Here is a 13,327-nt window from a genome sequence, read left to right as displayed (position 1 = left end):
ACCCAGTCGTAATCTTATATCACCACTATAGTTGTTTTGGCTTCGGCGCGGCACGCTGCGGGTTCGACCCTACAAAGGCCATGGCAACCGTCACGGCCAGCACGCTCACCACAACATTAGAGCTAACAGGAGTGCTGGGGAACACGTTCCAAGCCCATTCTTGCGCCGCCCACAGCGGGACCACGACAAGCGGATTCGAAGTGGCTGTCCACAGGAGAAAGGGCGTTGCCCATGCCAGGTACGCATAGAATTGGTAATGCAGAGACCTGGCAAACAGGAGCCCAACCACATTGGCCGATAACATGGCGGACATGATGTACCTGGGCGTGACGACTCTGTGGGAGATGCTGAGCTCCTCCTGCTCTGTGAAAGGCGACTGGAACCGAACAACGTAGGGAATCATTCCCAGGACAGTTCGTTCTTTAATTTTCAGCCATCGACCCAGGATGAAGATGAGGAGGAAGAGGGCATGGAATGCCAGTAGCGTGATAGAGAAGCCCCGGCTGAGGAACAATTCCTCGCCGAGCATGCGCCAATTGACTGTCCATTCAAACTTGAACTGCCTCGATAGCTCGAATGCTCGGCCAAGATAACCTCTCCAATTTGTCGTGATGAATGGGATGGCGAGGAGCAGCTGAACCTGTACCATGAGCCATAGTAACCGCAAAGCCCCTTTAAACCCACGGCCGAGGAACAGCACAATAACGACGGCAGGAAGAACGAGTAGCAGTGACATCTTGACGCCAAGACCAATGGTATACGCTAGAGCACCAACGGTCCAGACTCTTCGCTGGAAGAAGTAGATTGACAGCCACAGGAAGAATGCCGCAAAGCAGTCGTTGAAGCATCTCAGGACAAAGACACTATGAAGCCGCTTTGAAAGAATCAATAGCGGAAAGATGTACGGCGGAACCTATCATGAACAGCATCACTTTTAGTCGCCGTTTTCACTCCAAACAAGACTCCACATTTGTCAATAAAGAAGCTCACCTTGGCCTTCCAATAGCACAGCATCACCACCCCCAGCGTAGCCATATACAAACCGGCAAACAGCTGCTGCGCCAACAAGATATCCGTACCCTTGTTGGTCAGATAATACAGCCCCGTGTAGATGTACACATGAGCCGCGGGATACACCAACGGCCCCGTGCCGCCCTCCATCTTAGGATAGTCTCTCTCCCCGTGAACAAACTGCGTGATCTGCTCCATGTAGGCAACCCAGTCAATTTCCGTATCTAAAAAATGAATCGAAAGTGAGAGGTTCTACTCGTTAGCCTGTGTTATTTTGCATGAAATCTTTCCCCTTTTCTTGAGCAAGCTATTTTCTTTATTTTGCTTAAAAAAGGAATTGTACAGTGGTCGACTAACAGGGCACTTTCCAGATAATCAGACCGCACAGCACGGCGTCTGCGAGCCAAAGGCCCATGGGAATGAATTTCGACAGCGCATGGCGGCCGTTGGCGACGTCAGAGGCGAACTTGATGAGAGAGGCCATGAGATCGGTGATGAGAGAAGCTCTCTTCCTCTCTCTTCTCTCTGTGTATAATTCTTCGCCTTCACCGAATATATGAGGAATGAGTGAATTGAGAATGAGAGAAAAATCCGTCCCGAGGCTTGTTGATTAAAGGGGCATTGTCGTTTCTGTTGAGAAATACACGTGAAACGAACGGCCTTGTTTTGGAGCTTTTTGGATGATCCGTTATATGCAACGTGGAGCCTTTTTGCTGGGACAGGCGAGAGGCGCCCCGGGAAGTGCATAGGCCCGCTTATATACCTCAATTCACTCTCCCCTTGTTCGCTTTTGACGAGATGAAATGAAAGGTCGTGTAAAGAGGAAATCAAGTCTTGATAGCTATACCAAATTATATATAGCTTTATCGAATGATAAAAGAAACCATGAATGGCATGAAAAAATAATGGCTTAATGTTTAAGCCCATGAAAACACCTTGGCTTCACCACTCAAATCCTCCCCCTTCCTCTTCCTTATCTCATTCACCAATTCAACAACCCTCTCCGCACATCCATACGACCCCTGATATCCCCATCCCGCATGTCCATAATTATGCACAATCGAAGTGCTCCCATCCAAAACCTCCTCCTCAATCCTCACCCCGTCCTTCCTCCATGGTCGCAATCCTACACCATGTCTAATAACGCTCAGCCCTTCAATACCCTTTCCTCCAGCAAGACCCGGCGCAGCTTCTACCGCCCTCTTCATGATACGAAGCGCAATGTTTGGATCGGGCGCAGATTCCCAGTTACCGATGTCATACGTCCCGCCGAGAATCGTGCCTCCGCCTGCAGCGCGCTGCATGATGTAAGTAATCTCCGTAGCGCTATCGTCCGTTCCCGACGTGGCAATCATAGGATGGCACTCGTTCCGCACGAGAACAATCTGTGCTCGAGCAGGCGTCATGGTAGTATCCTCAACACCTCCAAGCTTGAGAGATCCCAAAGCAGTAGCGTTGATGATGATGTTTGCCGGCTGGCCGGTGTGACTGAGCGACTTTGCCTCGCGAATGTCCGTCAAGACGACCCTTTTGAAGACGACGCCGTTTTTGAGGCACTGGCCGACGAGCCAGGAGAGATAGACGACGGTATTGATGCACACGCTCGTGAATTCGCATCCCGAGTCGTGGCCCGGAATGACTTCGTCTTGGCTCAGTTCACGGAAATCAGGGAGCACTGATTTGTACCAGGGGTCTGTCGAGAATAGATAGTCGGAAAGATGATATCCGGGAGCTTCTGCATCCTTGACTCTTCTATAAACACGAGCTTCTGTAAGTCATCAACTATTAGTAACAAGTCTCAGATGCACAGCATGATGGAGAACATTACTCTGAAAGTGAATTCCTGCTTCGGGAACTTCCTCCGTCAGGCGCTTCAACTCTGGCCAAGTACGACGCTCCCATCTGCTATTCTCTTCACTGGCCATTCTATACAGGAATTAAGTTAATCCCATGCGAAAATAGAGTCAGAGCATGATATAAGAGCACACTCACGGAAGCACGTTTGCCCCAGCCCAAGGTGAGGCATATTCAATATCATAATCACCGGGCATGTGCTTTGCAACCACAGTGACCTTGTTCGCCTTGCTCCTCGAAAGGAGAAGTGCTGAAGTGAGACCACTCACGCCGGCCCTGCAACAGGATGTCTTTGTCAGTGTACGCACTCAAGGAATACTACGTTTAGGTTGGAGCTTCAAGTCTCACCCTGCAACGACAATTACATTCGCCATTGTATCAAGAACAAAGCAATCAGTAGAGATGATATTGAAGTGGCAATTCCATTCATGAGCAATCGTGAGCTCTGATATATCGCATCTCTCACGATAAAGAGTTTCACATATCAGCGCATCCAGATAACGTTATGGAGTCGTCGAGCTGCGATTGCGGAGTCGGCGTGACTCCAGCGGATCGCTCCCCGCATTCAATCGAACCATGGGTATTTAGTCGCTTGCAAGACTTAGCATACAAGTTGGATAACTTTTACGTCAAGAATTGAAGAATAGTGAGACAAATCTCCAACTACTGATATCTCATAGATAGTAGGACGAGGTCTCGAATGCTAAGCATATAACGCAGCAAAACAATGGGGAGCGAGGCTTAGATGCAGCCAGAATGGAATATACCGCGCGGGTAAACTGTCTTGGCGTGTAAGCAGAGACTGCGAGGATATCAATCCCATGCCCCCCTTGCCGTCCGTTAGTGAGTCTAAAAAAAGAGAGATAGAGATTCCATCGCCTTGAAAATTCTTAACTAGCCTCGAAAAATTCTTTTTCGTTCCAGCTTTTCCGCGGCCAAGGATCTTGCCGGGATCAGTTTGTTGGGTCTCACTCCCGGAACTTCTCTCCAGAATCCCGTCGTTGGGTCTCACACTCCCGGAACCTCTCGCCAGACATCCGCCCTGATGCTAGAACAAAAGAAGCCCCAAGTTCCAAGCCTGCATATATTAGTGAGCTCAGATATTGCACTACCAACTTGCCGAGCACCGTAGACAATTGGCTTGGCAAAAGGCCCAAAGGTTTGTTCAAGAGCACTTGTTGGTTCCCAAGCCAGTTGAACAGTGGCCAATTCACGCACAGATGACGTTGCTGCGGCGATGCTTTGGACATCCAGTTTCACCATGGCGTTTTTTAATTTCAAAATAGTTGCCCTTCATTCGACAATTCAGCTCTGTGGCAATGCGAACACGGAAAACGAAAAAGTGCTGTAGCCTTCATTGGAATTGCCGGGTCATGGATTCTTTGCTCTGCGCCAATGGAAAGAGTTGCATCGTGAAGGGGGGGTAGGACAAGACCCCTTCAAGAAATCAGCCCGTTTCACAACGCAATTGTCTGCTCGCCAAAAGCTGTAGAGTTGATTACGTCTACGAAGCACAGCATCCATTCAAGTACTTGGCATACCATTCAAGCCATTGATGCAAGTTAACACACTTCTGCACGAGGAGTCAGTCTGTCGGAATCAAACTTGCCACCAAGGAAACGAGACCAAAAGGGGGGAGGTCTGGCTTGAATGATGAATCACCAATGCCTTCCACCCGTCTCATCTATGCTGCAGACGGGCCTTAGCTCAACTGCTGGTTGATGTGGCGCCGTCGACACACACACACAGTTGAGATTAAGTCGGGCCCTAATGAAATGTCCCATCCCGTCCACGTGGTCATCTATCATCCGCCCGGAGGGTTTCAGGACAGATTTTTTCTTATGTTTTTGTAAAGCACGTAGGGAGCTTGCAGGTAGGATGCTACTCGCCTGAGACTGCCTCATTGTTTGCTATTCACTGCCATCCCCATTAGTGCCAAGGATACCCAAAAGAGGCGAGGGGCATTTCATCACCGCAGCTTGTACAACGTGCCCTGTACCTGCGTGCGGTGCGTTAATGACAAATGGAATGGGCCACGGCCATATCGGGATGCGTAGAAGGAGGTACTTGGGCAACGAGAGACGCATGTACCACCAGTCCAGTTGGCAAATCCTTTGAGCTAGGCAAATCTCCCGCCTGGCTGTTCAATGGTTGCACGACATTGAGTTGACGGGGGCCGTTGCATTTTGCGGCCACTCGCGGTGGCACTGGCCATCTGCCCGAACTACCGTAGCATAGCATCTCGTACTGGGACTGCTCGGCCCGGCCTTTCAAGGATTGGCGGAGAGTATCTTGGTTAGGTTGCTTGCATGATGCTTATCCGCAGCGGGCTTTGTACTGGCCAGCGAAGGCTGCTCTAGTCGGATGCGGATTCGCACTGATTCCATGTTGCTGGCATTGTTGAGAGGATTCTGGGCTCTTGAAACCCCCCCGGAGCTCGAAGGAAGCGCGCGAAGAGGACGGCGCGTAGAAAGCACGGCAGGTCTTGTCACCCACCAGACATAGAGCAGGACACGGGCAGGGCATGTCCAACGTGTCGTGGCACAGCACGGAGCAATGGAAGGTCACAGTACCAATGCAGCGATGACTTGTCGCCTGCAAATTGTATTTTGGGCGAGGCTCCAAGGGCCAACATGGCCGTCGGGTAGAAGTACATGTGTGCTCTACCCAAGGAGGTAGATGATGTTCATTCAGCCAAATGTCGACTTGAGCACCCTGCAAGCGAGACGGATCAACATTCGAGAAGAGCAAACAGACGACACAAAGATGCCACTAGCAAGAGCTTGTAAGTTAAGCGTACATGGACTGCACTTGCAGTATGTACTCGCTCAGCCTGCTTTGACGAGCTCTCTTCCAAGGCCAAACTTGGCCACGATGACGTCGAGCTCTGGCTAGACCAAATTTCCAGGCTCAGAGATTGACTGTCGATGGGCTGGCTTGGGCTTGGGTTGCAAGGCTCGCGAGGTTTTATCAAGTCTGCGTGGCTGATCTGCTGGGGGTTGCCAGGCCATGACGCAAAGACCTCCAAGGGATCGAATCGCAGCAGGGAGCTACAGCGGCATCCCTGTCGAAAAAGGAAGCATGTCCTTAACACTGATAATGCCGGCGCCTGTGTGAAATCGTTGGACGGCACACTGTACGGCCACGGACGCCACGGACAACATCCTGGCCTCTGTAGCTGATGAACGGGCTCCAAGGGCTCCTAGCGTGGGGCGCGCTGTCGCGGGTATATTCAATCGCTGGGCGACTCCGTTTGCCCAGATGGCGAGTACATGCAAGGTACAGAGGCAGGATGGTGGTCAGAATGGGATCGAAGACATGCTCATCTGGCACAATCAGCGCTTGCTTGCCTCTCTTGTCCTGCCATTGACTGCGATGCTCTTCACGTCTTCAGGTAGCCCTCGGGTAGCTGTCTCGGTATCGCAGATATCAGCAGCCATCTGACGAATACGAAGTCTACTGCGGGGGCAATTCATGGTTCCTCAGTGATACGAAGGCACGCGCATGAGCAAGAGACAGACTGGGCATCTCGCAATATGTCTCCCATGCACGCCCATGTAGTCATGCCGTAGCGCACAGAAGGGCCACAATGGGCACCTGGACGACGACGGAGATGCAGATGGATCGTTTTGTCGTGGACTGGACAAAAGACCAACTAGAGAAGTGTTGTCGGCGGACCACCGGCTCTGCATGGGGACGGCCTTAAGAAAAGTCTGGGGCCTGCTCCATTGCGGCGTCGAGGTTTTTGCTTGTACGAAGATAGTGCTCGCTGGACTGTCAGGTAGCTCATTTTGCATCAGCAAGTGGCATTCGGGTTTGACGCCCCCTGGTCAGTGGTTTAGAGTGCTTTTTCTTCTTCCATCTTCCGTTCCCCCATGGCAGTCCGTGGAATCAGTCGGCGAGGGTCAGCCGAGTGGTTGATTAGTCGACGTCCATGTCGAGTGCAGTGCGGCTTGCCTCAATACACGTACATGTACGAGTACCTACATGCCCGTCTGTGCGGCGATGCATCGAGTCCCTGTCTGCTCAAATCAAGACCGTCTTAGTGATCGGGATGGCGTCGAGATCGGGCTATTGAGCGTTCTCCGTTTACTGGTGACTCCACCCGGACGGTAGGTACCTGTTCGTCCAAACGTCAATCAAGCCACCCAAGAATGGTGGATCCTGACTAGAGAAGAACATGTCTCACCTAGGGATCGGGAGAAGCAATGTCATGTCTCACAAGCGGAGCGAATGGCGGGACGAGAAGCGCAGCAGAACTCGTCACCTGTTTCGCTCGCTACAGTAGCTCTGGCTGCTGGGCCTGGACTATTGGAATACAAGTAAGAGAGGACGGCACAGAGCAAATTGCAGCGGACGGCAGCAAATCTCAGCCATGGCTGTTCCGTGCACCACCATTGCCGCGCACGGGATCGTAAGGGTGTGCTGGAGGTGCTGAAGGGGCTGGGCCGGGAGATGGAGGCAAGGCAATATGAGGCAACATGAAGACGACATGAGACCTGCGCGGAACTCGGAGTAAGGAGCTGCCGTTTCCCCCGAAAAGACGTGTACTCGTGTACCTTGCGCGCAAGAGGCAGCAGTACAGGTACCTACAAGACATGAATCACATCAATCACGATATACACACAGTAGTAGCAACCTCGCTGGAGCATGTGCTGGAACATGTGCTGTAGCTGTAGCATGAAATGACATCTCAACCAGACTTGATCGATTCGAGAGCACCAGACACGAATTGTGGCTGCGCGGTGGCAAGCCGCAACGACGCTGGACTGGCAGAAAAAGTCCACGAGACTCGAGCCATCACACCTCCCGCAGACGATGCTAATAAGCGACTCGCTGTGAATGGTTCGAGATGGGCCATCTGATTCCTTTTTTCAATTTCTGATGCATGCTAGTGGCAGAAAATACTCGATTTTGCCAGAGCCATTCGCAAACCAAGGCCGGGCATGACCGGGCCTGTTATTAGCCACTTCACTTTGGCCACTTGCAAGTACCTGTACCGGGTCTTGCAGAAAGGAATCGGCCGCAACATTGGCTGCTGGGATGTATCGGGACTTGAGTTGACGCGTCCCGGGTACGACAGCACGGCGCAGCAGAGCACAGCAAAGGCCAAGCAAGGCCACGACACGGCCAACGTAGCTATCGGTATCTATTATTGTTCTATTGGCACATGGACGCTGCCTGATGGCGCTGTTGGTTTTACAACTCATCGGCGTACGCAAGCATTGAGCCAAAGCATTAAGGCTGTCAATGGGCAGCCCGGCAACTGCATGTAAGCTCTATTCTAGTAGCCCGGCCGCTGTCAGAAGTCGTTCAGCCACGGACAAGCAAGATGGTGCGGGTAGGGCAGAGACTGGCGGTCCGCCCGCACTGTAAACTGGCCCCTCGACCCCTCTAAATCCCTGGCTGCTCGAGGTTCTAGGGGAATTGAGGGGGGGATACGGAGTCAGGGCCTGGTCCGGTCCTATTCAACGAGCAGCAGGGGACATGTCTGATGCTTTTTTTCTGCTCTGCAGACTGCAGTTGACCGACCCCTGCCTGCCACCCCGCCGCGCAGTGTTTTCTCTTTTTGCCATATGTAGGGTTCTCTTTCTATCTTGTCCCTGTCCCACTCGGGATACGATGCGCTACTTCTGGCTGTTGGCACATGAGCATCCGGACACTTCTTGTTGGTGCCGGCACGGAGCCCGGAGTTGTGTGTAGGTACCTGGCACATGTACGAGTACTTGGGCAGGCCGAGCACAAGTCCCGCTTCCCTGGGACCTCAAGCCCCGGTACTTCGTACAAGGTGCGGGCAACGGAGCAAACGAACTGAAAAACTGCTTCACTAGAAGAATACGGGACGGAGAAACCAGCCGAATAAAGACAAATAGAAAATGATATCGTAGCATCACTCTCGTATGCATCTCGACTCGAATAATATTTCAGAGCTAGCCGCCGCTTCCCAGCACGTGCAGCGCAGCGCAGATGCAGAGGAACATGCTCATACATGTATACACGGACCAAAGACGGCTACAGGTACTGGAACTTGCGTACGACGGCGACGGTACATGTCGTGCAGTGCATGAAGCAGTGCCTTAGTGAGCTCGTGGCTTGGTATTGCTTCGCTGTGATTGCTGGGCTGCATGTACTTGTACCGCCGGCGCAGCAGCAATACAGTCGAGGTCAATTCTCCGCCAGTCATTGCCGACTTGGCGCTGCAGACAGCGTGTACATGTACTTGTTTGCCAAAGGTGCGTACAAGTACCTATTCCAGGCACTGTAAAACAAAGGATGACTGCCACAGAATGACATGAATCAAATCAGTGTAGGAATCAATGCCAGGCACCTACAGATGGACGCCCAAAACCACATAAATCCACTTAGCCCAGCAAACGGGAGTTTCCATTATTTGATCTATTCTTATGTATGCACTCGTACTAGCAGCCTCTGCCGACTTGCCCAACTGGGACTAACCCGCTCGTCTCCGAATTTTCTCCCACGCAGGCCCCGTTGGCGCTAAACCTGGCAAGCCTGGCCCCGGCAGCACCAGCGCACAGGGCACTTGGTGCCACTCGACCACCCAAGTGCCACTCAAGTGCCCCGTACCTTGGCAGCAACTGCAGCGGCGTAGCACCGCAAAGTAGCGCTACGGCACAGTACAAGAATAGCGGCATGTACCTGTACGAGTACCTGTACCAGGCTTGCAGGACCCCCTCTAGCGGCCGGATCAGCGCCCACAGGGCCCCTCTGCAAGTGCCCATCGCTGCACCCTCTATCCGCTAAATTACGTCGCTGCCTCCTCCCTGTTTTCTTCCCACTTGAACCCTACCGCTTCACATCTTTTCTTTTTTTCGGAGGGCCCTTTTGATTCCTTCTTCTGCAATGCAAGACCAAACAATAGTCTGACATTTGCACTCTAGAATCACCCAATCGTTTATTCTTACTGACCCTCGTTTCTTCCTTCGTTTCTTTTTGTCTCCCCAAAGCTGCTTGCTTGCTCGTCTGGACTTGCATTTGCATTTGAGGCCTCTTTCTTACATGCCTTGCTGGGGCGGAACTGGGACTCATTCCAATTCCACATCGCATTGTCGAATGGCACAAACAAACCCCGGCCTGTCCGCTTCACAAATTGCAACCGCCTGATTTTGTCGACGCGCCTCGGCCTCGTGGCATGTGTTTCGCATCTGGACCCCTTTGTGCTTTCTGCGTGTCTGCCGGTTCAAAAGACTTAAACGACCATCATGCTGCTTCACGCCTCACTTGATCTAGTCATATCGATTCAGCACACCCAGACTCAGACGACTCGCAAGTAAACCAAGGGGGGCTTTCCACCCTCGAGGTGAAGCAACCACCACAATGGCTCTGTGGCCTTTTCGCAACAGAGGCGACAAGCGCTCTGCGACAGAACCTGTTTCTGCTCGTAGTGCAGCAAAGTCGGCTCCCGTGAGGCCCAGCCAAGATGCGCCGAGATTTAGCTTCTCGCCTGATCGTCAAGACGCAATCCATGTCGACCGACCCCAAGACTTGACGGGAGGAAATGCGAATGCGCCCAATCCCATCTGGCAAAACCGCGCACCAACCTTACACCACAAACGAAGCGGAAACCAACCTTCAAGGAGGAAGAGCAGCAAACGAAAGAGACAAGATCACAACAGGGAAGCAGAGATCAAGGCCATGAGTGCCTTTACGCCGGCACGAGCAACCACCGATACCTTTGCCACCACTCGCAGCGCAAAACATGATAACAAGCGGGCAAAGACTCTGCCGGCCAGGCCACCCGTCAGGGCGCCTTGGGACAGCCCTACTTCTGACACCTCGCTACCTATCCCCATCTCGGTCGATTCCCGCCTGTCCATTGATTCCAACTATTCATCATATCGAGTATCCGCTCTAGATTCTCTCGCACCCAGACCAACGTTGCGATATCAGGGAAGCGCTCGATTGCTCCCATCCCGCGCCTCAGGGCCTGCGCGATCGGGCTCTCAGAAGAAGAGACTCGCTGCTCTTGACGAAGAGACGCTCAGGGCGCACAAGCGCATTGATGACCTGGCCGACGATTTTGATGCTGGGGAATTACGAGAGCTCATGGAAAGGGATGCTAGGAGACGAGAACGGAACAGGCAGCGTGAGCGAGACAGGACCGAGAAGAAACTGGCACGAAAGGCCGAGAAGCAAAAGAGAGAAGAAGAAACTGCCAGGGAGAGGGGAACTCCTTCGCCCGAGAATCTTGAGCGAGGCGTCATGGGCCGAGAAGCTGGCCTCGGCATCGATCCACCGTCAACCGTAGTGACATCATCCAAGCAGCGGGCTTCTCCAGAGCCAATGTCTGACATCGAGGAGTATTCCACGAAGCCTTCCAAGGATCAGGCAGAACCCCTAGGGACATTCCACAGGGTAGACACTGCGCCTCGCGAGGCTGAGCCCGCGCCAGTTCCTGAAAGATTCCCGCCGATGCCTCGCAAGTCTGATGAGCGTCTCCCAACAGTGTTACCCGCCCTTATTAAGCTGGAGGGCAACATGCTACCCAAGACGTCCACTTCAGGGTCGACATTTGATTCTGACAAGGAAAAGACGTCTCTGGCAATGGACGATGATGCCACCACACGAAAAGGATCTGAGACCAGCAGCAAGACTAACCGCATATCGTTCTCTACCTTACTTAGGTGGGGGAGAAGTCGCCGTAACTCTGGCGGTCCGTCTTCCTTCTCAAACACCTCGCGCGAAGAAATGTCCATGGCTGCACAGGCTGTAGCGGCGGCACATGCCCAAGCGCAAGCGAGAAACCTCGAATCGCCTGTGTCATCACTTTCCGGCAACTATCTATCATCTAAGCCAGGTGTTGGTCCGCCTAAGCGAATGAAATCCCGCTTCCGAGAGGATCTTCCAGAACTTCCGATATCACCACCTGGATCCCGTCTTCAATCACCTGAAGCAGACGCCTCACACCCCAGCGATTCTGCATACAAATCTACCGCCGGTTCGGAACCGATAACTATCCATCACCCAATTTTACGAGACGATACTCCAACTTCTGGCCATCGTTCAATTGACATCCCCCAATCACGTGTGTCAAGAGACAAGATGTACGGCAGCCACTCCGCTGAGCCCCATCTTTCCATGTCTCTAGCATCTGTCGACTCAGAAGGGTCCTGGCTCTCAGGGAGAGTCGGTAGCCAGAGGAGCCAACGGATGTCGTCTGTACGCGATAGGATTCGATCCCGACAACAAGACCGAGACGCCAGACCAGACTCTCCCTCGAACAGCACGCACGAGGATCTCGAGATTACCGAAGACGATTACATGTCACGCCTGAGCCCCGATCCAACCGCTCTAACATTCAACTCTCGTCTTTCAGGCGAGGGTCGTCCGAGTAGTGATGGAGAAGAGCTGAGGGATGAGGGCGAGGTCAGGTGGGGTGCCGTTGGCGCTCAGCCGCAGTTTGTCTCGCACACGAATAATCGTGATACCATTCGCAGCCGCGAGGGTCTGCTCAACATCGACTCGGGAGACGAGGAAGACCTCGATGCTCCCATTTCTCCCATTTCTCCAATTACCCCGAGCATTGAGGAGAAGGTTGATCTACAGCGCGCCACAAGCGTACGGATGGATCCTGGCCATGCTCGAAACTTTAGCGCTGGAAGCGCGAAGCTGTTAGAGATACACCCTCGAGCATCTGCGGATGGCAAGAGGTTGAGCCAAGAGAGATTCAATGGTGTGTAAGTTGATGCTCTATTGATGCTAATGATTTCAACAGTCGAAAGAGTTCCCCGATTCAGAAAGAATACAAAAAGAAAGAAAAAAACGAGAAAAAGAAAGAAAAGCAAAAGAGGGTTACCATTTGATGGCTTCAACATATATCTGGAACCACAATGGTGCACCGTTGATGAATTTCCTTTGTACCACTTTACAACTGACCCGAGTCGCTCTTGTTTTACTTTCACTCCTTACATGATGACCGAAAACCGATAAAACAACCAGAAAAAAACGCAAATTTCACACAAACGAGACCAAAAAAACATATATATACTGCTAAAATGGGGAACTCTTTCTGACTCTGGAACCATCGACATCCGATATTGCACATCAAACCACCTTTGGACCTTCTTACTTCTTGGCAGACGTCTCGTTGTACATTACAACCTTTGACGACACTACGACCGGCGTTGGGCTGCGATTTTTTGCTTTTTATTATTCTCGAGTACTTCTTTTTTTACAGGCACATATACCAGATTTGATACCCACTCTGTCGAAGGGGTCTATTTTTTCCCGACTCTTTCGCAGCTCGTCTTGTGTTTCAGGGGAGGGGGGCTGCATATCGTTCCGGAAAGCTTTGGGTATCCGGGACTTGAAAAGTGATGAGCATTTACAAAAACAAAATGGGACGGTTTTTTTTTTTCATCGGAGGCTGATTTCTGCTTTCTGACTGCTCTCTTGACGGGATGATGGTTGTGACGTATACAATCGATTCCCAGTTGGAGTG

At 52.1% G+C, this 13,327-nt stretch overlaps 4 protein-coding genes across 4 annotated transcripts; 1 reads left to right on the top strand and 3 right to left on the bottom strand.

The window, feature by feature from the left end:
• Positions 1–25: 25 nt before the first annotated feature.
• Positions 26–3,239, bottom strand: V8C40DRAFT_278472 (ALG3 domain-containing protein; the record flags this gene model as incomplete). Its single annotated transcript, XM_083221070.1, has 7 exons — positions 26–913; positions 991–1,235; positions 1,369–1,525; positions 2,094–2,779; positions 2,840–2,937; positions 3,004–3,141; positions 3,214–3,239. 7 exons carry the CDS (start codon positions 3,237–3,239, stop codon positions 26–28), a joined length of 2,238 nt encoding a protein of 745 aa, XP_083067391.1.
• Positions 3,240–4,966: 1,727 nt separating this feature from the next.
• V8C40DRAFT_258942 (uncharacterized protein) lies at positions 4,967–5,401 on the bottom strand. Its single transcript, XM_083218837.1, has one exon. The coding sequence runs from the start codon at positions 5,389–5,391 to the stop codon at positions 5,182–5,184; it is 210 nt and encodes a 69-aa protein (XP_083067390.1). The 5' UTR covers positions 5,392–5,401; the 3' UTR covers positions 4,967–5,181.
• Positions 5,402–6,214: 813 nt separating this feature from the next.
• Positions 6,215–6,732, bottom strand: V8C40DRAFT_151828 (uncharacterized protein). The gene has a single exon (XM_083211315.1). It carries the CDS (start codon positions 6,660–6,662, stop codon positions 6,348–6,350), a length of 315 nt encoding a protein of 104 aa, XP_083067389.1. The 5' UTR covers positions 6,663–6,732; the 3' UTR covers positions 6,215–6,347.
• A 2,825-nt stretch (positions 6,733–9,557) lies between these two features.
• V8C40DRAFT_151821 (uncharacterized protein) lies at positions 9,558–13,016 on the top strand. Its single transcript, XM_083211314.1, has one exon. The coding sequence runs from the start codon at positions 10,204–10,206 to the stop codon at positions 12,565–12,567; it is 2,364 nt and encodes a 787-aa protein (XP_083067388.1). The 5' UTR covers positions 9,558–10,203; the 3' UTR covers positions 12,568–13,016.
• The last annotated feature ends 311 nt before the right edge of the window (positions 13,017–13,327 follow it).

Source organism: Trichoderma camerunense, assembly GCF_050948025.1.
Source record: "Trichoderma camerunense strain CBS 138272 chromosome Unknown V8C40scaffold_30, whole genome shotgun sequence".
NCBI lineage: Eukaryota > Fungi > Ascomycota > Sordariomycetes > Hypocreales > Hypocreaceae > Trichoderma > Trichoderma camerunense.
This window is presented reverse-complemented; position numbering and strand designations above follow the sequence as displayed.

Bases quoted from the DNA above. Each gene is read 5' to 3' on its own strand.
- V8C40DRAFT_258942 (XM_083218837.1), bottom strand. From the start codon at position 5,391: ATGCCCTGCCCGTGTCCTGCTCTATGTCTGGTGGGTGACAAGACCTGC.
- V8C40DRAFT_151828 (XM_083211315.1), bottom strand. From the start codon at position 6,662: ATGCAAAATGAGCTACCTGACAGTCCAGCGAGCACTATCTTCGTACAA.
- V8C40DRAFT_151821 (XM_083211314.1), top strand. From the start codon at position 10,204: ATGGCTCTGTGGCCTTTTCGCAACAGAGGCGACAAGCGCTCTGCGACA.